General features: G+C 39.4%; 1 protein-coding gene across 4 annotated transcripts; it reads left to right on the top strand.

Moving 5' to 3' along the window:
• Positions 1-346: 346 nt before the first annotated feature.
• LOC119901322 (epidermal growth factor receptor substrate 15-like 1) lies at positions 347-27816 on the top strand (the record flags this gene model as incomplete). 4 transcript variants are annotated; one of them, XM_038716951.1, is given in 7 exon segments in its annotated part: positions 347-483; positions 953-1016; positions 7982-8121; positions 10320-10413; positions 16994-17155; positions 21810-21826; positions 22636-27816. In XM_038716951.1, coding segments are annotated over 7 exon segments (761 nt in total), but the record flags the coding sequence as incomplete, so codon positions are not given.
• Positions 27817-27996: the final 180 nt, after the last annotated feature.

Below are 27996 nucleotides of genomic sequence, written 5' to 3'. Positions count from 1 at the left end.
TATATGGGCAGCATAGGTCAACGTGCTGATATTCTCTGGAAGTCTTGTTTTTTTACTTGTTTCAGTGTAAACATTTTATCTTAAATGTTTGACTCTGCCCACTAAAGAATAAAAGATTTTTTAGCAATTTTACTGTCAAAACCAGTGCATTCCAGCAGTTTTAAAACTACAAATGTTACATGTCTCATACCGTCACAAAAGCGACACTGCTGCTGAGTGTGTGTACAAGCTTTTGGAACTCACATTTGAGAACTGGCATCTGTTATTTGAAATTGCTGAGCTATCTCTGTTTAAGAAACACTACAGTGAGAAAAATTATCTAAGTTGTTTATCATTTCTGCTGCAGATCCTTTTGGTGGAGACCCATTCAAAGAGACTGATCCGTTTAAGGCTTCATCAGAAGATTTCTTCAAGAAGACCACAAAGATGGATCCCTTCTCCACACCAGACCCCTTCAGTAAAAGTGCCACATTACCTTCCAAGGTATTTGTTGAAGGCCAGAAGATGGACTTTTAATGTAAATAATTATATAAATCCCAAGAGTGTAGATTTTTAAATGACGGCTTATTGTTGGGGTACCACTGTACTGCATACTATATTATGTGGATAAGTGGGCCTTGTGTTTTGCCAAGGTCCGACATATATTGTCTTAACTTTCAGCTCCCTCTGTTGGTACTCAGACTTTACTGTGGAGAATTTCATACCCTCCTGAAAACTTTTATCTGGCTTATTGTAACCACTAATACAATTGTTGAGTTTGGATTTTCCTTCGGATGGTTGCTGTAAGAATCTCTTAAGATTTCTGGATGCTGCTCATTCAAATAGTATAAACAAGGGAAAAATCAAAATGTGGGTAAAATCAGATTTTATGTAGATGGTAAAAAAACAACTCAATACTGTGTCCTGAGTAATTTTACTATTAACAGGGTACTACTTCTTATGTTTCCTGCAGCAAACCAGTCACTTCACAAGCAATGACCCATTCTCTTCAAGCAACCCAAAACCCAAAGGTCCAGGTATGATTTACCTCATGTGATTTCTTTAATTCAACAACGAAAGGAATATGTCAGTCTTTGTTCTCTGCAATATCCAGTAATGCCATTGATGTACAACAACCTACAATGACTTAATACAACCACAGATATGAAAAAGGTTGTAACCTTGGTATACCTTGGTGCAACCTGACAAATGTGATGTTAAATGGGAGTCAGTCTTGATGTCCTTCAATCTGTCTCTGGCACTGATAGTTAAAGTGTTTTTGTGGTGGCATAACTCTTAAATGAATAGATCTGTCTGCTGTCAGTGAGTGCACTAGACCCCTTTCAAGCAGCTGTTTGTTCTCTGCTGCACAAGAGAAGCTCACATTTTCTCCAGGATATTAAAGTAGTCCATACAAACACACAGAGGGTTAACTTGAATGCCTCAGTGATTGGAGTAACTCTAGCCTGTCACCTCACTTGGGCTAATGTTTGCACAGACTAAGGTTACCATGTTGGTTTGCCTATTAAAACCATGGCTGTAAAGGAAAGGTGTCACATTTGCGTACTCACTGCTACACATTCACGTCCCAACTCAGATTTTGTGTCGATAATACTTCCAGTGCAGCTTCATAACATTCACACTGGCTGTGGTGAATCCAAGCATGTGACTGTATAGAATACAAATGTTTTATACTTAAGTAAAGTCTTTATTTTAAATCTTAGTTTTACAATCTTCATCCTGTTCCAATGGGAACTGCCAAAATTAAAATAATAAATAAATGAATTACCTTTACTAACAGTAATTCAGAGCCCCCTATTTTTCAAGCTACTGCAGCTGTCATATTTGATGGGACCCAAGTGAGCACAGAGTAGGTTGGAAAAAACGATTACAAATTTCAGGTCTGTCACGTGACGCACACTGGCCCAAAAATACTTTTCCCCATAGACTTAAATGAAAATGATGGAGACAACCACTGCAAATTTGATCCATTTGGTTTGATAACATTAGGGTTGCAACTAACAACTATTTTCATAGTCGATTTATTGTATTCATACGAAACGGACGACTATTCAGATTACAAATTGCAAAATTACACAATGCCTCTTATTTAGCTCTCAGCTTTAACTTAAAACAACCTCAAGTTTAAAGTTTAAGGAATGTGCTAATTAATAGTTAAGACAATAAAATTAATACTGCTATCAAAAATACATCTTTTAGAGGTTCAGTGTGTAAGTTTTAGTGACATCTAGTGGTGAGTTGCGAATTGCACCCCCCTCCCCTATCCAAGCGAGCAGTATTGCTACTGTGCCTGAGACAGGACAAAGATGTCATCTATTAGATAGCAGAGAGTTGCCAGTCAAGAAATCAGGTTTCTTTAGATAGATATATTAAGAAATTATATTTAATACTTAATTATTCAGTAAAACCATGTTTTAAAAAATATTATTCTTACTTGTTCGTTAATAAACAACAGCCACATGAAGAAATGAAGTGCTACATGATGTGTCATACTCCTGTAATCCATTATTTTACATCTTGGGAGGGTTGGCTCATCTGGACTAACACACCAAAGTAAATGAAGAACATCTCAAAAAATATCACATCTAGTTCATCAAGTATGACCACTGACAGATACCAGGACAATGTGAGCCTCACTGTTTCTGCACCATCTGCAGTCCATTATAAACCACATAATACATGAAGTTTACAAAGGCATTAGCTGGTGAGGATCAAGGCTCCTCTCACTTTGCTTAATTAATTAGATAAGCAATCTGCAAATCTTACCAAAATGTCTTTTTAAGTTTTTAAAATACAACAGAAACACAAAGTAGTACTGACAGCCATAATTTCAGCTTGTGGTAAAACGGTGCAACATTTTAATGGGCATCTAGCATGTAAAAGTACAAATTAGACATTTGTGTGCACAGTGGGAAGCAATATCCAAAATCTATGTTTTTTAATGCAAATTCTGAAAGTATTTGTTATTGGTCACTTGATAGGCGCACGGTCTTGTTATATATGTCACCATTAGCAGTAAAAAGAAATACATGTTTTCCACCAGGGCAGTAAAATGTGAAGTTTAGCTGCTGATCTGATCTGTTTCATTACTAATAATATTCATCAGCTGTTTGTCTCAGGAAGGTAAGGACGCATTTCTGTCCACCTAACAAAGCCATAACAGAGTGCTGGAGAAGAACTACATGAAATTACAATCCACTACACATTTTTTAAAAGTTTAGCTGGCTGATCTGAGCTTCGATGCTGGAAGCTGCCGTTTTATTGCCAATTAGCGATCAGCTGATTCTCACAAACAACATACAAAGCCAAAAACAGAGCGCTGGAGAGAGAGTGACTCCATGAAATTAATCCAACTACATATTTACACCACAAGCCAACGCCAGCGCTGGAGAATAAACCAATCCAACTACCCTTACATGATTTTTCTACCAGCCAGTAAAAGTTTAGCTGGCTGGTGCTTCCATGCTCTAAGCTAACGTTACAGTTTTATTGCCAATTTAAGTTACTGATCAGCTGATTGTCTCGCTAACGTAACCGGCAAAGCCAAACCACAGGCTGGAGAATAATGACACTACATATTTCACACCACTGACAGGGGAAACACCTCTGTGATTATGGCCAGCTTCAAGCTAAAGCTATCAAACAACTTTAGCATCGCTAAAGTCTGACAAACAAAGTTACTTACCTGTCCAGCACAAAACAGGCAACTTCAGCACCGCTTTGAAAACGTCTATCCCACTTTATAGCTTTCCATCTGGGAAAATCCACATCCGTGATTTCTGCCGTCAGCTGTTTGTAGCTGTCCTGTCCTGACTCCTTACACAATTACACAAGCAGAAGAAGAACGCCGTGATGACGAAACGCGCTCTCTAGCGCTGTTTGTCCGTTGTCAGCTATGGTAGGAACATGACGACAAAATACAGCGACCTCCACAGCAGGGGGTGCCCGCGGTTATGTAGATATAAATGTCTCATTCTAAGGTAATAAAAACATAATGGTTCATTATGTAAGGTCTTTACACACCACTGAAAACATAGTTATGGATCTTATATTGCATTTCTGTCAACACAGCCTCAGAAATATTACATGCTGAACCTTTAATGAACGTTTCTGTGGCAGAAACATAAAGTTCCACTGATATGAAAGCCTTTCATGGACCGAATAGGTATATACCATAAGAAATAACTAATCGGTCGATAATGGCTTTAACTAGTTTGATTGGTGGTCGCTAAAAAGGCCGATCAGAAAAGCCGATCAGATGATGCAATACTCGCCAGACACATTTTCAACGGCAGCTAAAATGGTTTAAAAATTTACAATGAGAGTTGAGCAGCAGTCAGACCAAGGGGGTAAGCCAGAGATCAGACAGTGAAGCCGACCAAAGCCTGCATGGAGGGATCCATGTAGGCCCAAAAATGACCCTGTGACACCCGGTCACACATGAGAGATGTAACCTTATTGCTTAGATTATAAGCTCTCAGCAATCTAAAAAAACTATTCGGCCATCAGTGACGCTGCGTTGGTGTTTCACAGGTGAGCCTCGTAGGTGGGCTGATTAATCAGTGACGATCCGAGTCAGACAAACACACAGAGCCATGAAACTTTTTTCGGTGCAGCTACCAGAATTACGGTGTTTCTGCCGTTGTTCTACGTCATTAAACCGCGGTTATGCTGCGCGATCATGCGCAGTAGACGCTGGTTCCAACAGGAAGTAGCCAAGAGTCAGACAAGCGGAGCAACAAGCAGGACCGATCATGTGAAATCATCAGGCAGAGAGAGAGACTGATCCTTCAGTGAGTTTCTGATGCAAAGAGAGGCGCCATGTACTCAATCAGCTGACTGCCTCTCTCTCTCTCCCGTATTCCTTTTATAAGGGAGACCTTTTGCTACGTTTCCAGGAGACGTTTGTTTGAAAACGCCGCCGACCGCGTGGGCAAAACAGAGGACTTTTCCGTCGACTGATTCCGTCTTATCAGTCATGCAAAACAAAACATGATGCTTCTGACGGAGTTTTAGTTTCAGTGTTTTTATTAAAATATACGTACTGTGTAAATAACACTTAACAGTTAGCCTAACTTACTGTGCATGTTGCCGTACTTAATTTGCAACGACTCCCGGTCTGTTTCCCACCGCCACAGTGTCTTTGTACTCGCGTGTCGCTTTCAGTAACAGTTCCACTTTGTTGTCGGTCAATGCAAAAAAAGTCCTGGTGTGGTTCTTGGTCTGCATTCCTTTCTTCTTTTGCCAGATCTTCGGAGTAGACCATCAGCTTCATGTTTACACCGGCACGCGCATGCCCAGTATACGTGAACGTGTAGCACTAGATGTGTGTTTTCAGTTGTTTTAATATGGACGGAGATCAACTCTGATAGGCAGCTAAAACGCTGCTGTGCACGGAGAAGACAGTATTTGTTATTAAACTGTAGTGGTGTGGATGTAGCCTCTCATTCCCCCACTCCTCTCTCAACTCCTCTCATCTCAACCCTCCCGTTTTCCCCGGGATTCTCCCGTGTTTTTCTCTTCTCACCTGATAGGTATCCTCCCTTTAAATGTTTCCTCGTAAATCTTCCGTATTTTTAACCTTTATGAAATCAACTAAAAAGCTGCTGGCCGTATTTAAAGTGTTTGCTAGTCTCTCCTCTGGTAAAGCCGGTGGCAGTAGGCCTATGGAAAAGATGTCCACTGTGTTTCTTGCACAAGAATTTAATAGATGAAAACAACCCACTGAAATGATATTAGGCCTACACTAGCGGTAAACCATAGGAAATTCGAATGAAAATAGTAACTATAAGTAATATTAACAACATACTAACAGTATCATATGGAATTAGCATTGTTTATTTAAATGTCCCTTATTTTCAGATGTCATTGATGACAGTTTTGACTCCTCTCTGTAGCCCTTCTCCCTCTCTCCACTCATCTCTCTCCCCCTAAAGCCTGAGCTTTCCAGAACAAAAAGCAGCTACTTGAGGTTATCATGGACTCATGATTAAAAAGCCAAAATATTTAGGAGATAAAGGAGCTCATGATCCATGAGCTCCTTTATCTCCTAAATATTTTGGCTAAAGCCTTTTTTTTGCCGCAGTTTTTATAGTTGCAGTAAATCTATTAAGATGCTGTTTGTTTTTGTAGTTTATTCCACAGTAAAACTATATTTGTTAAGCTATAAGATGTTCACAGTAACCAGGCAAAGGCTGCTATGGTTTAAGTCTCTAACGCAGATTGAGCTATGTTTCCCGGCAATAAAAATAAACAGTTGTCATTTCATGATACTTTATCATCTGTTAACTTTAATACTTAACAAATGTTTTTAGGACTAATTAAATAAATACAGTATACTGTATAATGCTACATGATAAATGAAAGGCTTGAAATAGACTCTGTGATCGGTATCGACCGATACTGCTTTCAGCAATCTGTGATCGGCACAAAAAACTGTGTGTGTGCAGCGCTGTGCGAGCACTGATCTTAGGAGCTGATCTTCGGTCTAGTTACGGAGCAGTTCACACTCTGGTACTGCAACACACAGACGGACACTATATACAAAGAAAGGAATAACGTCATGTATTACATTTGCCGAATTTACCAAAGGGGACAAATAATAACAATTTTGTAGTAGCAACACACACAACCCAGCAGTAAACATCGCCATGAGTGATGCATCGTTTATTATTGTGAAGTTAGAGCACATCTGCAACGTGGACAGGTTCATTGTGTGTATCATGATTATTTGCAACTCTCAACGCCATGAACAATTCATTGACCAAGGGAAACAGTATAGAAAACGTTACAGCTCATTAAATGAAGTAACATAGCTTTAACATGAAGCTAGCTCACTAACTAGCTTAACTTACTTAGACCAGTCTTCATCTTCCACAGACGTTGCCACAACGTTACGCGCCTCCTCTTCAGATGCTCCAGTGTCAGCTCACCTTTGCAGACACTGCAGTTCACGACCTTTTTGGCTGAGTGAAGAGTGAAATGCTCCCACACTCTGGAGGTTTTAGGTTGTGAAGGTGTTACTACCAATGCTGATGTTGTTTTAGTAACTTTACTGTTCACATCACTTTACTCCATTAAGCTACGTGCCGTTACGGCCCGATGATGACATGAACGAATCGATTATTAAATTCGTTGGCAATAAATTTAATAATCGATTTTTGTCGCCTACATCAATTAGTTGTTGCACCTCTAGATAACATTTGGAAAGTCTGGAAGAGCAGCACAATAAAATAATTTTATCCCTATTCAAGTTAGTTGATGGCTAAACTGGAAATGATCCAGCTCAGCTGTTCTACTCTGTGGAGATTTTTTTTCTCAACCCAGTTTCGTTTTTTTAGAAAGAATAGTGTATATTTAAATAAGAATCAATTTAATGCCAGAGAACAACTTGCTTAAATGCCCTGGAAACAGTAACCTAGCTGCTAAACGACTATACAATATCTCACAAAAGTGATTCCACGCCTCACATTTCTGTAAATATGTGATTCTATCTTTTCATGTGACAACACTGAAGAAATGACACTTTGCTCCAGTGTAAAGTAGTGAGCGTACAGCTTGTATAACAGTGTAAATTTGCTGTCCCCTCAAAATAACACATCACATAGCCATTAATGTCTAAACCGCTGGCAACAAAAGTGAGTCCACCCCTAAGTGAAAATTTCCAAACTAGTGTCAAGTGTCAATATTTTGAGTGGCCACCATTTTCTAAAATTAAAAAGCCATAATTAATTTGAAAAATGGGTGTAAATAGTTGCTGATACTGTGCCAGACATCCTTATGGTTATCGGTGGTATAGTTTGTTGCGTTGGATTGGATTTCATGTATATTGAAGGTATGGCCTCAAAACCATTGATCTAAGTCAACAAATTAACAAGTAGAATGCTCTCAACAATACTGAATATTTTAAGTAAGCTAGTAATTATGGTTACTCGTAAAAGCTTGTTGATTGAAATGAATTGTGGCTGCGTTTGTTTTTCAGACCTGTTTGGCACGCTGGACCCATTTGGCAGCAGTTCGTTCAGCAGCAACAGTTCCACTGGATTTGCAGACTTCAGCCACATGTCGAAGCCCAGAGACCCTTTTGAAGGCAGGGCCAGCTGGCTCCCAGACTACCAGAAGGTACCAGAGGCCAAAACTACACCTGAAAACACACTAACACACAAATTTTTTCCTAGTACCATCCTTATGTAACAATATAGGCTTTAAAATTATTGATGCAAATTAGAGGAAGGTGCTCTTTTACACTCCCTTCCAGCTGTCCAGAGTGCTCACATGAAATAACAGAATTTAGCTCACATTAAAATCAGCAACAGGGCACCACCCTTCAAAAAGGGACAATTGATAGCATATTAATTAATTTAGTCTAGCACACAAACTCATAACCAGGTTCTTTATAAATGAAAGGTTTATTCAACTACTAATCACACTCATTAGTAATAATTACTAAACAACAAATGAATATACAAATGCAACCATGAATGGCAAGATGTCTTCGTTTGTGGAAACATAGTGGAGGAACCGTAACATTAATCAGTGAAATCACTTTAAAAATGCACTGTTCCTTAGCTGAGTGATTGTTGGGAGGCACGAGTGAAATACTTTGAGCAATTCCATATTATTAATGTAATAGATGTGAGCTACTACTGACCTTTTCCTAATCAGGTTATTTTTAGTAATCAAGAGCATGGCCCCAGTATCACAAGAAAAGTTTCACCTGTGTTTTAAATGGCAGATGTGGCTTTGGAGAGGGAGGGCGAGGCAGTGCCTTTTCTCTGTGGGACGCTCTGAGATCATTTGTTCAGCTGCTATGTTTCTTCCTCTCCGTCAAGCTTCCTAGAGCTTTCGTGCCTTTTCTATGTAACGTGGCAACTTTAGCTTGAGCCGTCAGTCTCTGTTTCTCTCGACTTTTAGCATGCACACCCCTGCATCACTTACTTGTATTAATGTATCTATGTTGCACATCCACTAATCAGTGTAAGAAACACAGTCTGTCCCAGTGATGGCAGGGATGTTTATTTGTCATTATACAGCACAAAGTTGTAAAGCAACATAGTTAGCTAGCTGGCTAAAGCTATGAAGCTAACGTATCTAATGCTACTAAACTTTATTAAAAAAACAAATCAGTGCTGGTCTTTCAGGTGAAAGGCGGCTAAGTTGCTATCTTTCCAGCCAACCCATCACCACAGGTGTACAACTTTATGGCTATTTATAATACGTGACATGTTGATACGTTGTCATGTGTTTGCATTGTACAGCCAGAGGTCGTAATTTTGTGTGGTTAAAACAACCTATAAAAAAAAACAAAACACCACTTCCTCTCGTCTTAACAGAGTTTTGATCTGACAGCTCGGAACACGGGCAGACTGCTGAATACTTGATCTGGGAAGTTGATGGGGCAGGTCTCTGTAAAGATCTGGCACAACAGTCTCTGAATTATGCTGCTTGGCCAACAGGAGTTCCATTTTGTCTAGACCTTCAGGATCAAGTCCAAGCTGGACTAGAGAGAGAATGACAACATTATTGACATTGAACAATGTGTAAATGATTTAAAGTGGTCAAATTATGCTCATTTTCAGGTTCATCATTTTATTTAGGGCTTTTACCAGAACAGGTTTACATGGTTTCATTTTCAAAAAACACCATATTGTTGTCATACTGCACATTGCTGCAACTTTTATGTCCATTGCCTGCCTGGAGGGTATCTAACTGGCCTGGTGTGAGGGTGTGCCACACTAGCCGCTAGTTGAGCATTTTGACACGTGTTACAAAGTGACACAGATAGCTTATGGAAGTAAAGGCTGGACTACAATCAAGCTGTTTCCAGGCAGTTCAGGAGCAGTGTTTTCTGTGGGAGACAATAACTCCCTTTGGGGTGGACTTTGCAAAATTATTGCATGCACAAAAAAGATATAAATCAAAATAAACAAAGGGAAAAGCCACAAAGAATATATGACCTCTTTAAATGTTATTCCTTCATTTGGTGCATAGATTTCAATTCAGTGGCAGACAAAAATACTTAACTGCCACAGTGACAGGCAGTGAATAAGGTGAATTTCAGACCCTGCTGTGAAGACAAGATGTTTGGGGCAAAGTTAATCTCAGAGTCCTCACAGAGCTTGCTTTATGACTCTGGCCATGTAACCAGAACATACAACATGTTCATTAGCATCCATAGTGGTCCACTACACTTTCTTAGTCGCATTTAAAATTGAACTTATAACCTATGTTGGGCCACTGCCTATCATATTATAGTATATTAAAATTACTGCTGGTGCTGATAGAACCACATATTCTTCCTCTCTCTCTTTCTTTTTCAGTCAGTGTTTGTGGATGATCCATTTATTAGGAAGAATGACACGCCAGCCCTGCCACCGAAGAAAAGTGTTCCCCCAAGACCCAAACCACCCAGTGGTGAGTGTTCCACCATGTAGGCTTTCTGTAATATTGGATACTAGGGCTGCAACTAACGACTATTTTGATAGTCGATTAATCTATCGATTATTGAAACGAATAATGGACTATTCGCATTATGAATTGCAAAATTACACAATGCGTCTTATTTAGCTATCAGCTTTTAAATTTAACTTGAGGTTGTTTTAGGCATGTGCTAATTAACAGTCACAACAATAAAATAAATACTGCTTTCAAAAATGCATCTTTTAATGAACGTTTCTGCTGCAGCAACAGAAAGTTTACACGCCAGTACTGCAACACACCGGGACAAACTGACACCATATACGAAGAAAGGAATAACGTCATGCATTACATTTACCAAATTTACAGTTTATAATAATTATTAATTAACGATTTTATAGTAGACAGTGTTTCATGTTTATATATTTTCCCCTAACTCAACAACTCACAAAACTCTGATTTTTTTAAGGGAGTTAAAAAAATCGCACAGACAGGAGAACCGTTTTCTCTTCTTTAGAAAGTATGAAATTGTCCGGTCTTGTCTAATCTTGCGCACTCGGCAGCAACATGTTCTCCAGGTGGGAACGTCGCCATGAGTGATGCATCGTTTGTGGTTGTAAAGTTGGGGCACATCTGGACTGTGAACGCGGCCGTTGTGTATCATAAATGTGCTACTCTCAGCGCCATTAACAATCAATCAAATTGTCCAAAGCAAACTGTATAGAAACCGTTGCAGCTCATAGAAGTAACACGGCTTTAACGGGAAGCTAGCTCGCTAACTAGCATACCGAGACAAGTCTTCATCATCCACAGAGCAACAACGTTACGCGCCTCCTCTTCAGATGCTCCGGTATTTCCAGGAAAGCTCAGCTTTGTTGCACCCCTATTGGATACCCATTTAGCTTGGATTGCACAGAAAACCCAGTTATGATAATTTGATCTTCTCAAAAAGATGAATGATGAAAATGCATCTGTGAGGACAAACATTGTCTTGCTGAGGCTAGTGAAACAGAGGTTAGCTTTAAATGGCTCTGATAAAGGGGCTTTATCAGAAACCATCAGATTGGTTTTGTTTTGTGTGATTACCACATTACCATCATGCCCGTAGTCACCACCCTTCTGGGTATTACAGGCATGCTGAAGAATGAAAAGGGGAGATGTGTGTGTGACTTTAAAAAGATATTGGGAACCAGGGGCCGTATTACAAAAACTTCCTAACCGGCAGATCCTACCCTAACTGCTTGGTAACCATGGTAATAAGGGTTAGGAACTGATATAGGAAAAAGGCCATTACAGATTAACAGTTCCTAAGTCAATAATCCTTTCCTAACTTTAGATAAGAAAAGTGTATTACAGAAGCATCCCAACTTCGTAAACTCTCCTAACTTTAGGAGAACTGTTAAGCTGTCCTAACTTTGACTTTTCCACCAGGTAGTGTTTGCTAACTCGTTTAATCCACATGGTTGCTCTTTTATTGCTTTTACACTATCAACAAAATGTCAACAGGCGGAACTTAATTGTTTCTATCGATGTGTTTGATGACAAAAGTATGTCGCGATGTAACGCTAGATAATGTCTCATTATATAACATAGCCTAATGTGAAGGCTTGATGTAACAAAAGGATCCTAATGCAAGTCTTTGATAGGAGGAGATCGTTAAATTCAAGAAATACATGAAAAACATGATGACGTTAGCCCGCAGCCTTTATTATTATGATTTACTTTCCCGAGAAGAGAAGCCTACGGGTTTCTGCCGGGATCAGTGAGGGAGCACAGGAGGAGCCACCAGCGGTTTCATCTGCTCTTTGGACACTACAGTGGCCTGTGTCATCATATCACTGTAAATTTCTTTTTGACAGCATCAGCGCTCCGCTGGATGCCAGATATTGTCCACTATTTTAGCCCTCTCTCTGTCTTTAATCTCCCCAGCTAAGCGTTATGTGGATTTGGATTTCTCGATGGAGGTTACAAACACCTCTAAGTCATCTGACATGAAGTCCAATGATAGTTGTTGTTTCTGCTCCATTTCAGTGTATGTTTGATTTAAAAAACGGCCAAAAAACAGCGATTAAAAAGCCGTTTAGCTCGGCGAGATGAGAAAAGTGGAATCGGTTGCTAGGTAACAGACATAAAAGTTGATAAGCGATGTTGGATTGAGTATTTAGGATTTCCTAACCTGAGATAAGACAGGATTCCTAAAGTTAGTTAGGATTTGCTTCTGTAACACCAAATTGGGAAAAATCCTATCTTAGACTCTTCCTGTCTGAACTTAAGACTTACTTACTTACTGTCCTCCAACATCAAACATTCCGCTCACAATCTGGGGTGATCTTTGACTTGGAGCTTGGTTTTGACACACAGATTGCCAAAGCAATACAATCACGCTTCCTCCAACTTGAAACATCGCAAAAGTTAAAAAAGTATAAGTGTGCAGACCTTGAAAAAGTCATCCATGCTTTCATCTCATCACATCTGGATTACTTTAATTCCCTGTATTCAGGGCTCAGCGAAAGACAAACTTTAAGAGACAAGACCATATCACACCCATCCTGGAACATTGCACTGGCTACCTGTTAAGTTTAGAATTGAATTTAAACTTTTAAAGCCCTACATGGCTTTGCTCCTGTCTACATTATAGATTTACTCGTGCTTCATGAGCTTACCTGCTGCCTGCGCTTCTCAGGTAGAACCTATTTAGCTGTTCACACAGCCTGCCTCATCAATAGAAAATTATTCCTCTTTTATCACTTGCTTTTTACCAGTTTTAATTTACCTTGTTATTATGTTTTATATTGTTTTTATCTTGACTGTGTGCACTATTTTTTTGTTCTATAAAACACTTTGCAGCTGTGTTTTTGAAAAGTGCTGAACACTTGCTTCTCATCTGCTGAAATGGATACAATATTTCACTATGAAAATACCAGTTGCCTTGAAAGGAGTTCAGTAACCCAATGCTAATACAAATACTATTTTTTGTAAAGAAATTTTCATTTTAAAGTGAAAGACTACAATAAGATCTTTATGAATGGCAACTTTGATGTAGTAAACTGTATAGTTGTAAGCTGTGTTGAAATATAGATGTTGTTTCACCAGAGAAATGCTTTTTTTTCCAACGCAGAAAGTCTCTGCTCTGATCTGTCAACAGGAAAGAATGTCATTGTGGGTACAGAGAAGATAAAAGCCTTCACGTATTTGCCAAACCACTGCTATCACACACTGTATATGCTATGTAGTTTCTCAATTCAAGCACTTAGCTGGCAGTGGCAAGGAGTGATGTGCACTGTAACATCTCATATTAAAACTTGTATATCCTGTAATATTGATAATAGCGAGTTTGTCATTTGTTTGGAAGTTTGCGTTTGTCACTTCTCAGATGATGTTTTGATACAGGACCAGCAGTAATTCACTTTTACATCAATTCACTTTATTCACAAGTTATCTTGATCTGATCAGCCTATCTCTGCTGCTGACCTACTAGTTAAACTGGAAACATCTCAAATATCATGTAGCAACATTAGGTTTTTTATTGATTTTACATATCAAGTGCCCTGTGCTGTCATCTGTTTTTTCTTTGCTTGTTTGCTAACATCTTCTTGGAATAGTTTGACTACAGTCCCTCCATTTCCTTAGTGAATTGCAATGATGGGACAGTAGTGTACATCAACAGGACCCTCAAAAACCAAGTGTGAACACGCAACTAAAATCAAGCCTGAAATTAGATTGGTAGTAGTATAGAGGCTCTCACTTCCCACTTCAGTGCCCATAACACATGAACTTCAGTGTAGTGTAGCTTTAGTGCTCCAACTGCTGGCCCACATTTATGACATAGGAACAAATTATAGATAATGAAAAGATATGTGAAAAATGTGGGATGTAATGCTTCAAATTGTGGTCTTTCAAATAGTTTTTTATTTATGGATGTAATGATCAGAAAGGATGTTTGGCAAAAAGTATCTGGGGGACAGCACAACATTGTCCCTTGGGATTTGGTGTTACCCAGAATCCTCATCTTAAATTTGCTTCTGTTACACTGTGCCAGATGCTAACACTGTTGACTCAGTGGTTGTAGAAGGGGACTAGAGAAAAGACTGTCACATCTTTGATAGCAGGTTTTTAATTTGTTCAACAGCAACAGTCAGACAGCTGTCAGTCAGGCAATCTCTACCATTCACTCTGCAATGACCATCGGCTAAACCTCACATTAATGCTCAAGATTTACAGTCCTTTTTATAGTGTGATTGTTCACAAACTGCTGCTCTGCAGTTTGTTTGTAAGCGCATGTGAATTTGATGTTGTAAGAGCGATGATATGTGGTTTGCTTGGCCTGTTGTTTTCAGACACACCCTAACTTGCTTCCTCTCTCTTCCCTTTGTGTGTGTGTGTGTGTGTGTGTGTGTGTGTTTACAAGGGTGAGTGGTTCAGAGAAGGTCAGGCTGCAGGCTGTGTGTAGTTGGCGAATGGCAGCAGTGTTACCAGTGTAACAGTTGTTACACACTAGTGTCTTTATGTTTTCTTCACACACTCACATGCATGCTCTGTCACTTTCCCTCATCACCTGATGATGTGTGAATAGGGCAAGGCTGCAGTGACAGTGCTACAAATAAACTGGCATGATTGGGCACACAATGCTGTAGCTGTATTGTTTTCAGTAGATTAAATACGGCATGCTGCATGTACAATCCTGTGGTAGACATTAAAATTAGATGCCACTAATGTAGTGGATTATTTTAAAACAGGGTGGAGCTCATGATTGTGGTTTCTCAAGTGTGAGTGTGTGTATGCAGTTTACTGAAAGAGGAAAAAACTGATTGCCAGGCATGCAGTTTTGCTCGGCGTGGAGTGTGAAATGAACTGCTCACCCCGATCAGCCAAGTTATCTGGGTAATAGGACTAAATGTGTATGTGTGTGTTGTATGACAACGGTTTGACTGGTTCTGTGGTTTAACACCTATACAAGCTACATGATGTACTCTTAACGTTCCCACGATCCTCTGCCAGCCCCAACTTCAGCTCCCTTTTAATAGAAACTGTCATTACTATGGTTATTATTTTGTCATATTTTTACTCTTGTATAGATCCACCTGTGGTTCTACAGCATCACTGAGTCTGACAAACAGGGATGTGTAAATGACAATTGAATTTTAGGGTTAATTTCCCAAAAGTATTGAACTGTTTGGTCTCAGGGATAGCAGCATGTCTTTCACCGTCTCTGCAAATCTTCAGTTATACTGACTGAATATAAGGCCTCTATAAGACTCTTAAATGCAGTCAAAGAGATATTAAAATGTAACAAATGAATTTAAAGTCAAGAATAAAGCTAGTTAGTGGACTGTCAGTTGAGATTATTTGTCACATATGCTAAATAAAAAACACAAAAATTTGATTTTTACATATTTTTTACCTCTTGACACAATACATTTTAATAAAATGTTTTATATAGAGCAGAAACAATTAGTCAGATGTCATGAAATTAATCTACACCTATTTTGATAATCTATTAATTGTCAGTAGTCATTTTTTATGCAAAAATGCAAACTGTATCAATCTGTAGTGTAAACTGAATATCTTGGCTTTGGGTTAAAAGGCTATTTACAGTATTAAATCTGACTTTATAAATGAACTGGTGTATGTTGAGCTTTCTAACCACTATTCTGAAGGTCGAGGATGAACTTTCTCCTTCGAGCTGTTTCTCTAATTTTCCAGTATTTATTACTGGTTGCTTTGGTGCCAGTATTTGCTTTGAAATATAGCAGTGATGAAACAACACCTGTCTGTTTGTGTAGTTGGTAAATTGGTGAACCAACAGTTGGTTATGTGGCCAGAAACCCAACCAAATGATTTACCAGGAAACCGTTGAGAATGGTTCAGTGGATTATGGGGTATCACTTTTGGTTTTAGTACTTTGGCAGTTGTCTTTTGCTGGGTGTTTTTTCCTATACCAGCTGTTTTTATATCTTTCCTCTCTTAGGAGGATGTAGCACTGCATATGATAACTTACAGAAACATTAGTGCTGGACTATGAGTTGTTTTGGTGTGCCGCATGTGAAGATGAAACTTTTGCGGCTTTCAGAGGCTTTGAGGTGACACCGGGGTGAAGAAGGGCGTGGGCAGAACTGTGAGAACCAGAAAATGTAGTACTTGTGTGTTTTAATTCAGAACAGATCAAATCAGATCCTGTATTGTCAACATAGTTCACTAAGGTGAGAATTACTCATGTGATCTGCAGTGATGAGTCATGGTATTTCTCAGCTATCACTGAACACATTAGCACTTGATCTGGTTACATGTTTGTTTTTATGCTTTTTCTCCACAGAGCAGATTGTTTCTGTGCTGTCCCAGACACCCTTATTCCCTTTACTGATCTTTTTTAAAGAATGCCTTCGATTTTCAGATTTAGACTTATTTTTACTTTCAAGTCACTTGTCAAATTGTTGTCACGTGACAAAGTCACATCAGTGCCGTGCACAGGTTGTGTATGCCTGGTTTTAGTCAGCCAGCATGTATTGGAATGGTGGTGATGATATAAAACGTGTCTCCTCTCTGTGGTGATGGTTCCCTTTGTCCTTTATGTCCTTAGGTAAGAGTACACCAGTGAGCATGTCTGGCACAGATGACCCTTCCAAACCATGTGACCCCTTCCAGCCATTCAGCGGTGATGCCATCGACCCATTTCAGAGTAAAAAGGGGCCAGGAGACCCCTTCAGCGGCAAAGACCCTTTCGCTCCATCTTCAGCATCAAGTAAACCTCTTAAAGAATCTACATCGGATTTTGCAGACTTCAGTTCTGTAAGTTGAGATGAGTGATACTGTTTAACTGTCAGTGTCCAGTGCAGGCCACAAAGCTCTGCTTGGAGCCCAGCACAGTCACTAGATTTAGGTTATAGTGATTTTGGTTTACTCCTAAAGACTAATGAATGCTCAAAGGCAGAGGGTGTAGCAGACCTCTGTAAGGGTAGTAGAAGTACATTATATAGAAGTGTAATAAATGCTTCTCAGTCACTACTATATGGCTTAAAACAGCATGTTTTTGGACTGAAATATGATTACCAGTCTTACAGTGACAGTGGATCAGTTAAAAAAAATTAATTTGTATATTGAGATCTGATCACAATGTGGGCAGAATTAAGAGATAAAGAGAATGCTTATTAATACCGGGTGTGAAGGCAAAGGCCCAGGATCACATGTCCTTTCCAGATCAGGGCTGAAACTAACAATTGTTTCAACCAACTAATCGAATAATTGTTGTAATCTGTTGTTCAGATAATTTGCATGTTATTACCAGGTAGCAATGGAGTCATTGTGATTGGCTGATGATTGAAGTGGTGCTTTAACAGCAGCACATGTTGTAAAAGCGGATACCAAGTATAAATAGTTACAGAGTCAACATAACCAGACAACTATTGAACAGTATTAACGCTGAGCCAGCATAGGTTTTGTCTAACTAGGGCAGGGTGATTACTGGTTATTGTGACAATATAATTATATCATGTAATGACAGAATTCCGTTGTCTGTATTAATGATTACAAACAAATTGATTAAAGTGATTAGACACAAAAAAAAGTTCACGTTCTACGTGGGTAACGTCTTCTGTAACCCATAAGAGGAACACAGTCCCCCGACACCACATTACCCTCAATTATTTTAAATACATTTGCTATATATATCAATATCAGACAAACATTGGTTTAATACAGTTAATACTGTGATATTGATTTCAACCATCTAATGCATGTCCAATGCAGTAAGCTGCATCCAATTTTATATTCATAACAAAACACCAGAAAAGAATATATCACCTGTCACAATACAGATTAAAAAGTACAATAGAATACAGTAAGTTACTAAAGTGAATGCACTGACCTACAGTTAGGTTGTTAACAAGACAGGACCGCTCACGAAGGCAGCCTGCTCACTCTGCTTTAGATTCTCTGTTGCAGCTCATTCTAATCATTATCTGTTCACTATCACTATCTCTTCTCAGATTGTTAATCACACTCTGCTCTGCTGTTTCATAATCTAAAAGAGTTCATCCTCTACAGCGCTCTAATTAGCACACAGTATCTCTTTTTTTGGAATAGAGAAAAATATACTTTAATGTCCCTGTGGAGAAATTGGGTTTGGTTCGAGTCACAGGGATGTGGCGCACCAGAAGCTGAAGAGCTTAGAGCTTTAATCTGTACACAGACCGTAATAAGAGAACAGTTTGTGTTTAAAGAGGGAGTTCCATGCTGGGAGCTGTTGGAGTCTTGTTTGAGTTTGAGACCAAAACCTGTGCTCATGGACTGAATCTAGGAACCTGCACCATAGCCAGAGACAGGCTAGCTGTTCCCACCTCCTTCAAGTCTTTATGCTAGGCGAACCATCGTCCTGGCTCCAACAATGTACTTAATGCCGACATGAGACGGATCTTCTCAGTGATGTACTAGTCCTTTAAACATTTATTCAGCAGTGGTGACTTGTTGTGAGAACAAGGACATATACCATAGCTAAAGGTCAACCAAAAGCAGCGAAGGGTAATTACAGGACAATTTTTATGAAGTTTGTGAAACTGTATCCAAGTATCTCAAGGGCTCACTTTAACTTCCTGACTGTGATTGTTATTGAGAGGGAAACTAAAACCTAAAATGACCCCTTTGACCACTGTGTGACAACATTTGAACCCAATTTACAAATCGCAGTTTGGCATTAAAGCTGTGTAGGCTGCAGAACAGAGCTGCAGTGTGACTGTCATCTTCTTAAAGTGCAGGAAACGGGCGTCAGCCCTTTACATGTTTGCTTGTTTTGGCAGGAAGAATATCATAGGTTTGTTAGGGTTTCCCCGGGCCGTTACAGATTAGCAGTGGTGTGTTGGCACGATGGACTAGTAGAGTCTCGGAGAAACAAACACAAACCTGCTGTAACCCATTAGCAAATAACTACAAGAACTCACAATAATCATTCAGATAACTGTTTTTGTTTTCAAAATAACATGCATTTCTAATTTCAGTCAGGCAGATAATCACTGTTCACCGTTCTTAGCTGGGAATAATGCTTCTGTCTAATTGGCTGATATGAGACACAGCAGTATCACTTCTCAACTCTCAGCTCTTGAATCTGTCTGCCCTACATGACCTTGCTGTGTGTGTACTACTGTGTCCACCATCTACCTTGTTGTTAGTAGATCAGTGCTTTCCATCTGCTGTACATTCTTGTTGTGTATGTCTTTGTCTTGTTATGTTACTGTAGGTTTGCTTTTTATCACCACACTCAATCACCCACAAACTGACTGCTTTACTGTATATAAATGATCTAATTATTTATGAAAAATAATTAGCTTGACTTTTAACATACAGTGGGGAGAACAAGTATTTGATACACTGCTGATTTTGCAGGTTTTCCTACTTGCAAACATGTAGAGGTCTGTAATTTTTTATCATAGGTACACTTCTACTGTGAGAGACGGAATCTAAAAATCCAGAAAATCACATTTATATGATTTTTAAATAATTAATTTGCATTTTACTGCATGACATAAGTATTTGATACATCAGAAAAGCAGAATTTAATATTTGGTACAGAAACCTTTGTTTGCAATTACAGAGATCATTCATTTCCTGTAGTTCTTGACCGGGTTTGCACACACTGCAGCAGGGATTTTGGCCCACTCCTCCTTACAGACCTTCTCCAGATCCTTCAGGTTTCGGGGCTGTCGCTGGGCAATACGGACTTTCAGCTCCCTCCAAAGATTTTCTATTGGGTTCAGGTCTGGAGACTGGCCAGGCCACTCCAGGACCTTGAGATGCTTCTTACGGAGCCAGTTGCCCTGGCTGTGTGTTTCGGGTCGTTGTCATGCTGGAAGACCCAGCCACGACCCATCTTCAATGCTCTTACTGAGGGAAGGAGGTTGTTGGCCAAGATCTCGTGATACATGGCCCCATCCATCCTCCCCAATACGGTGCAGTCGTCCTGTCCCCTTTGCATCCCCAAAGAATGATGTTTCCACCTCCATGCTTCACGGTTGGGATGGTGTTCAAACACGGCGAGTGGAGTTTAGACCATAAAGCTCTATTTTTGTCTCATCAGACCACATGTCCTTCTCCCATTCCTCCTCTGGATCATCCAGATGGTCACTGGCAAACTTCACACGATGCGCCCACCTTGAGGATTTGAATCCATGAACTAATGGTTTTCTTTGAGACTGTGGTCCCAGCTCTCCAGATTGACCAGAGGGAGATTGATGCCGTCATCTTTGACCGTCATCTTGAACTTCTTCCATTTTCTAATAATTGCGCCAACAGTTGTTGCCTTCTCACCAAGCTGCTTGCCTATTGTCCTGTAGGCCATCCCAGCCTTGTGCAGGTCTACAATTTTATCCCTGATGTCCTTACACAGCTCTCTGGTCTTGGCCATTGTGGAGAGGTTGGAGTCTGTTTGATTGAGTGTGTGGACAGGTGTCTTTTATACAGGTAACAGTTCATACAGGTGCAGTTAATACAGGTAATGAGTGGAGAACAGGAGGGCTTCTTAAAGGAGAACTAACAGGTCTGTGAGAGCCGGAATTCTTACTGGTTGGTAGGTGACCAATACTTATGTCATGCAATAAAATGCAAATGAATTATTTAAAAATCATACAATGTGATTTTTGGATTTTAGATTCTGTCTCTCACAGTTGAAGTGTACCTATGATAAAATTACAGACCTCTACATGCTTTGTAAGTAGGAAAACCTGCAAAATCAGCAGTGTATCAAATACTTGTTCTCCCCACTGTATGTCTACTTTAAAAAAATCCCTTTCATTTAGTTCATATAGAATCTATTTAGCCTGTATAGGCTAAAAGGTCAGAAATAAACAGGCGAGAGGCCATGAAGAGCTTTAAAAGTGATCAATAGAATTCTAAAACATACTGGGAGCCAGTGTAATGAAGCTAAAATAGGGGTGATTTCTTTCTTTTATTTCTCTCACTTTCTGCATGGCACGTCTCTTCTTGTTGAATTGATGTTCAGCTGCTCTTTCCTTCAGTTCTGTGTTGTTTGTTTCTACTTGAAGGGATTCTCTGACAGTTCGGTTTCACCATTCCATTTGTCTCATCTGTGGCACTTATTGGCAAATGGCAAGTGTCTACTTCAACTTCAGCATCTTGTTAGCGTTGCAATTCATGATTTACTTCATGATCACTAACTAGCCTCTAGTTTGAGGCTGGCTGAATAACTTGCTTTCAATAAAAAAAAATACTAGCATGTAGCTAAAGACAAATGAGAAGGACAGATAAAGTGTTTCAGAGAGGACTGAACAGCAGGTATCCCTTTACAGTATCTTTGTGCTGTGGTGTGACGTCCTGTAAGATAGACTAGAGCCACTGAGTTCAGAGATTTCTGGTTTATAACTCTGTTCTGTAATCCACCTCTCTGACAGGACCTGACAAAGTCAAGGTAAGATATTGAACACACAATAAAATTCACACAAAGAAAGCCTGGGTATGTTATCAAATAATGTGATAATGACCATACAGGCAGTTCATTTCAGATATATGTTGGAGAATTTGTTTTGATAGATCTTACATCATGTGTTTGCTGAAAAAGGAAATGACGTTTACTGTGTGGATTACCAAAATGTTCATACTTATGACCAAGTGAGTTGTTACTCTGTTAAGATTACCAACAACTATAAGCAGAAAGCTCAGTCTCTAACATGAATGAAGGACGCATGTTACATGTGTATCCCAGGATTTAACTGGCAAGTATTGCTTTTAACCAAACTTTTATTTGAACTGACGTAAATAAGGCGTTTACACCTTCATGTAGTTTTTGAGTCTAATACACAAATATAATTCAGTTCCTTCAAATCATTTTACAGTAATCAAAATGAAAGAGGAAACTTGAATTATCTTTGTAAAGGAAGAGTTTATGGCTGAGCTGTTGTTTTGAATTACATTACATTTTACAGGTGTACCTTAAAAGGAGCCTAAATATTGCTCTACTAGGTCCAATAAACATTCAGCTGAAAATAAAGTAGGAAATCCAACACTTTATTATTATTGTCCATCTCACTGCTGTTCATCATTGTGGGGGGAAGAAAGAGCTTTGTGCTGCCTCTCACGTAGTCAGTGACATTTTATTTGAATAACAGACATTTATGTAATAGAGATCAATGTTTAAAAATGTCAGACATCACTTAAGACAGATTAAGTCAGCGATGTTACAGAATGCATCTCCCTCTCTCCCCCTCTCTGCCTCTGTAGTTTGGGAATGAGGCTCAGCAGTTGGAGTGGGCGAAGCGGGAGAGTGAGCGAGCAGAGCGCGAGCGGCTGAAGAGGCTCAGACAGCAGGAGCAGGAAGACTTGGAGCTGGCCATCGCCCTCAGCAAGGCTGAGATGTCCAACGCATGACCAGCAGTCTGTGCGCGCACACACACACACACACACACACACACAGCATATAGACAGGCTAACATGCAAACAAACATGACTGACATCTAAATATTCAGACAGAAAGCACATTACTGAACTAACTCTCTCAAAATCTGGTCCACACACACACAGGGGACCTGCCCCCCCCCCCCAAACTCCACCATTAAAAAGTAGACATCAAAACTGAAACTGAAGGTGGTGAAGTCATCACTGCAGAACTCTAGAGAGGATGAAGAAGGAGAAGAGGAGGCAAGAGGGGCTCGATGGAAACAAACGGATGCACTGTGTATATGCACTGTAGTAGCAGCACAGTAATGTGATGGATCTGTTCACTGGACTGAGCCAACTTGCTGGCCATTGCTGACAGAAAACCTTGACAGTTTGAATTTAGCATGTTTTTCCTCTGCAGTTTTACTCACCATGTAGGGAAGTAGCATATATTAGCATGTTAAACAAACAGTTGCTGTCAGTAGTAACTAGCAGCAGTGAGTAAAATAACACTACAGTTCAAACTGCCAAGGTAGTACTTAAAAGGGACTGTTGCTGATGTATAGGGGTGACATGGATATATGACTGAGCTGATGGAGTAGACTGTGTCAGTTAGTATTGTAGAGTGTTTTGCTGGTAAGAAGATGCTACAGAATGAGGTATTACATTTACAGATATATTTTCAGTTATTTGTTTATAGAGGAATATAGAGAAGACTTTCGCTCCTCAGGATGGAGAATTTTCAAATCAGTTTTCTCATTATTTTTTTTTTTCAGGAAATACTGGCACTAACCCAGACTCAGATAAGAAGTGAGAAGGTTGATATTAGTTGAGTTTTTTCACTTCTGCTGGAGGCTAACTATTTCCCTCTGCTTTGGACAAAGATAGGCAAAACTCTGTACTGGATATACAGAAATGAAAATGATATTGAACTTATCATCCGACTCTGGGTTAGTTATTGCACTTCAGGTTTTACTATGAGATTAGAGACTTTCACCTGAAGTACTGACATGGCTGGATTATCAAGCAGGCAAAGCAGGCAAGTGTCAAACTTTCAGGTTTGAGACCCAGAAGCGACTCCCCCCTCCACTGGCTCTTTCTGTGTGAAAAAGAAACCTTTTAACCAACATTAGTCGGATATGTTCACGTTTCACTCCCATGAAGTACCTGACAAATAAAAATCACGTTTTAAATTTCAACATATCCTTTGGATTTGTTACAGTAACAAATTGCACAGATTTATTTTCTTTGTCCATTAGTGTGAGGGTGTGCTGACGAGAGTTTGCTGTGATGACCTGCAGTACTCTCTACCCCGCTGTCCAGTGTATAGAGATAAACAGTGCAAACTACGCCTCTTCTCGACAGCTGTGCTCTGATCCCAATGCTGTGATGTCACACATGCAACAAATCAAAGGCAAGATGAGGGAATTCATTTTTCTACAAGTGACTGTGTTTTCTTTTTAGAAACCAAGGCTATTAACAGCTATTACTTCAGCTGGTTAATATTTTGTTACTTTGGCATGTTTTTGTTTTAAAAGAACATCCAACTTGTAGTTTGTTTTGTGCTCTAATTTTTATTTGCTTTGGGACTGGCTGGCAGGTGTCATTAGGCTGGAATTTGAAAATAATGTGGTTTCTGATGTGTCATAGTTTCTGATGTGCCATGTTTCATGATCCAACATGGACTTAACCACTCACCTTGTTTTTCTGAGTTGTCCCTTTTACTTGAAGTGGTGACTGATGTTCGAGTGACGCTGATGTCGACTCTAAACAGAACAGATTCTGTCAAAATTTCTGTTTCACTCAGAGCCCCTCTGTTGTAGTTTCAAATATCATGTTGTGTTGGATTTTACATATGCGAGTCTGTATTCTGTGTGTCCATGACCAATCATATGCTTCAGTCAGTACCCAACAGTCTGCACAGAGCACATGTGTTGTCAACGGTACTTTAAGGAATGACATATTGAGTTTGTTGTTTGGCAGAAAGAAGACGAACACTTGGCTTAGTTAAAGCAAAAGGTGTTGACATTGTTAGTGTTCCTTATTGAGACCATTTTTACCACTAGCAGTTCTTTGGTCTCAGAACCATCATACGATGTAATACAGTGCTGGATGTCTTCTGACGGAACTCGGAACATTTCAACCAAGATTATTGAAGGAAGAACTTAGAAAATACTAACATCCCTTAATGACTTCTAAGGCAGGTATAGAGGAACAAAAACAAGATTGTATTGGCTTCAAAGAAAGAAAAACTGGCTGTTGCACATCTTTCATTCATTGTATTCGGACTTAAACGTTGCTAACTGTATTGCCCACTATCAGGGGGGTGAATATTCTAACATTCTTCCCAAAATAAATTTTACCAAAATGTCTAGGTTCCATCAGATATCCACCCTGGACTGATATGCAGTATGATTTGCCCTGGATCAGGGCTAGGTGTCTGTAAAATGCTAACAAGCTGTATCTTGGGTGGAACTCTCAAACAAAATACTTTTTAATCCACTAAAACCTTAAGCCTATTGTGAGCTAAGTGGTAAGTAGTATGTAAACTTTGTGTTGGTGTTTGATCACAGCAGCCTCTAAAAAAGGGCTTTGCACTGACTAGTAGGGCAGGAGGACGTGTTATTAATGTTACATTTGCTTCTCCAGACACCACATTGAACAAGATGATAGTGATGAGGAGGTCCCCATCAGGACTTAAATATCGATAACGTTTAGATTTTCCCCAGATATTATACATGTGTGTAACTGAGGGTAAAAATGTTAAAAATCCATGTAATGTGAATTCACCAAAATTGGACAGAAATGCTTGAGTTAAAGTTGATGTGCAGCCACTGATTCTGCCAGGAAATGTGAACTGCCTCTCCCTGCCATTTTTTGTCTTGTTTACATATCATGAATATTTACTTTGCTGTAGCTGTTACAAACAGCGTACTGTACCTGTTGGGGTGCAGTGTCCCTGGTACATAGTGAGCTTTTCTAAACTGTACACGGACTGAACACCTGAACAGTTTCTATCTACTTCTGAGCCATAAAACATGTTGACATTTTGAATATTTGCTGTGCTGCTGTCACACTGTAGAGAGAATGTTACTAGATGAAGAACTTCATCCCATCAGTTTTAATTCCTCATTGAAACCAAAGGGTGCTATTAGCTATCAGCTTACAAGCTAGCTTGTTGTCAAATCTTGACACTGTACTGAAGACGCAACAATCAAAAAACCCCAAAAGGCTCATTCTATCCTGAAACAGCTGGGCACTAGTTTTTAGTGGTTTGTTAATGCTAACATTAACATTACATAACCTGCTGCTAACTGCCAACTGTTAAACTTTAGTTTAATATGGAAAGCCATCGTTAACAATGTCATATCCAGTTAACTAAAGTGCCGCCAACTTGGTCACAACAATGTGACAAGAAGCTTGCACAGCAAAAAGAAGCTACTAATATTCAAAGTGTCCACTTCAGTTTGGTCTCAGTGTGTTTGTGGTGTTTAAACCACAGCCAGATGGCTCAGCTGCAGTTAGAAAGAAAACCACTTTATGAGACGTGGACAGAAATCTATCATTTAGAATAGATCTGAGTGTCACAGGATGCTATGGTACCTTCTGCACTTGGAGGGGGTTTAGGCAACTTGTGATATTTTCACACAGTATAAATAGCAACGTCCAGGAAGCAGAGGGCTTCATAGAAAAAGCCCAATGCTGCCTGTAGTACCTCCCAGAAGCAGAAAGTACTTGAATATTAGAAAACTTGAGGTGGACTCTTTTCTGGAGCTTTCAACCACACACATTTCACAGTTGAAAGCTCAGGAAAAAGCTATTTATAAAAACTTTTTTCTAAAGTCAAGAAGGAACTTAACATTCAAATAGAAAAGCTGTGTCCACGTTAACACACTCGGAGCTAGGGCTGGGTATCATTTGGAACTTTCTGACTCTAGCGGGGATATGATACCTGAGTTCCAGTACATACACCAAACAACACTTTATCTTTTGTTTTAAAAATAAGCCTATGTTTTAAATTTTTTAATGTAAATTAGTCTAAAATTAGGCAAATAACATCAGAAACTGTTTAATCCAGGTGTAAGTTAAAATATTATAAATCTGACCCAGTATTTATTTGATGCCATCTTATTGTACTTTTTGACACTCTCTGCTACAGACACATTTCAGTCGGTACCAGAAAATGTTGATACTTGATACCCACCCTGGTGTGAACTGTGACCCTCCATCTGTTCTTCATGTGTTCCTGTCCACCTCCCTCCCCCAGTCCATCTGCAGTGTACTGCTTAGAGTGGTGCGTTCCACACCGGTACCATCATTCATACTGTATTTGTAACCTGATACCTCCATTGTGCAATAGATAATGTTTATTTTTATTGTTGTTTTGTGTATCATGTGAAACCAGTGTGATGTTTTTGATATGTAGCATATGTTTTTAATATGATTATTTATGCACCCGCAACCAACCACGCCTCTGTCCCGACTTTGTCGAGGAAGTTCATGCTTTGATTTAATGCCACTAGCAGCAGAATCGACCAACCAGTCACTCAAAATGCTTTTGTTATTTTGGGGAATTTCTCAATAGTTTGTAATTATCAGCAAAGCTTGCAGTTAAATAAACAAAAAATCTGTGTGGGATGACAGCTGAAAAATATCAAGATTTACCATTTAATAAATCCATTGTTTTAGTATTCATGTTATTTCTCTCAAATTTGATTTACGTACAAAGCCTTTTGAATGCTTGGATAATTGTTCAGCCTTCAACTGCCCGTCCTCCCATGTAGGCAAAATAATCTGAACTGTCTTTATTAAAATGCATACAATGTGTATACAGTCTGTATAGTATCATATTATGGTCTATTTGTCTTACAGAAGAGAAGAGAAAGAAGAAAAAGTAAACTTGATAAAGAACCATTTGGAAGAATAATAGCTGAGGAGGGAACAGATGCTGGTTTATTTTGAACAGTGTTTCTCTCGACATGGTCTGTACTGTTTACTAGAATAAACATTTCAGTTAAATGAGAATGGACTGCAGCTTGATTTGTTACAGGTAATTGCATGTAGAGCAGTAGTGCTAAAGTCTTGGAAGAGCAGCCCGTCCTCACCAGAAAATCACGTAGGTTGCTTGTGAAGCAGCTTATTGCGACCTCCATTTATGTTTTTTCTTAGGCCGCGACCTCTAGTGGCCATATGATGGGAGCACCA

Source organism: Micropterus salmoides, unplaced genomic scaffold (assembly GCF_014851395.1).
Source record: "Micropterus salmoides isolate LMB-PRFRI ecotype aquatic unplaced genomic scaffold, ASM1485139v1 Ms_hic_scaffold_13, whole genome shotgun sequence".
Classification (NCBI taxonomy): Eukaryota; Metazoa; Chordata; class Actinopteri; order Centrarchiformes; family Centrarchidae; genus Micropterus; species Micropterus salmoides.
This window is presented reverse-complemented; position numbering and strand designations above follow the sequence as displayed.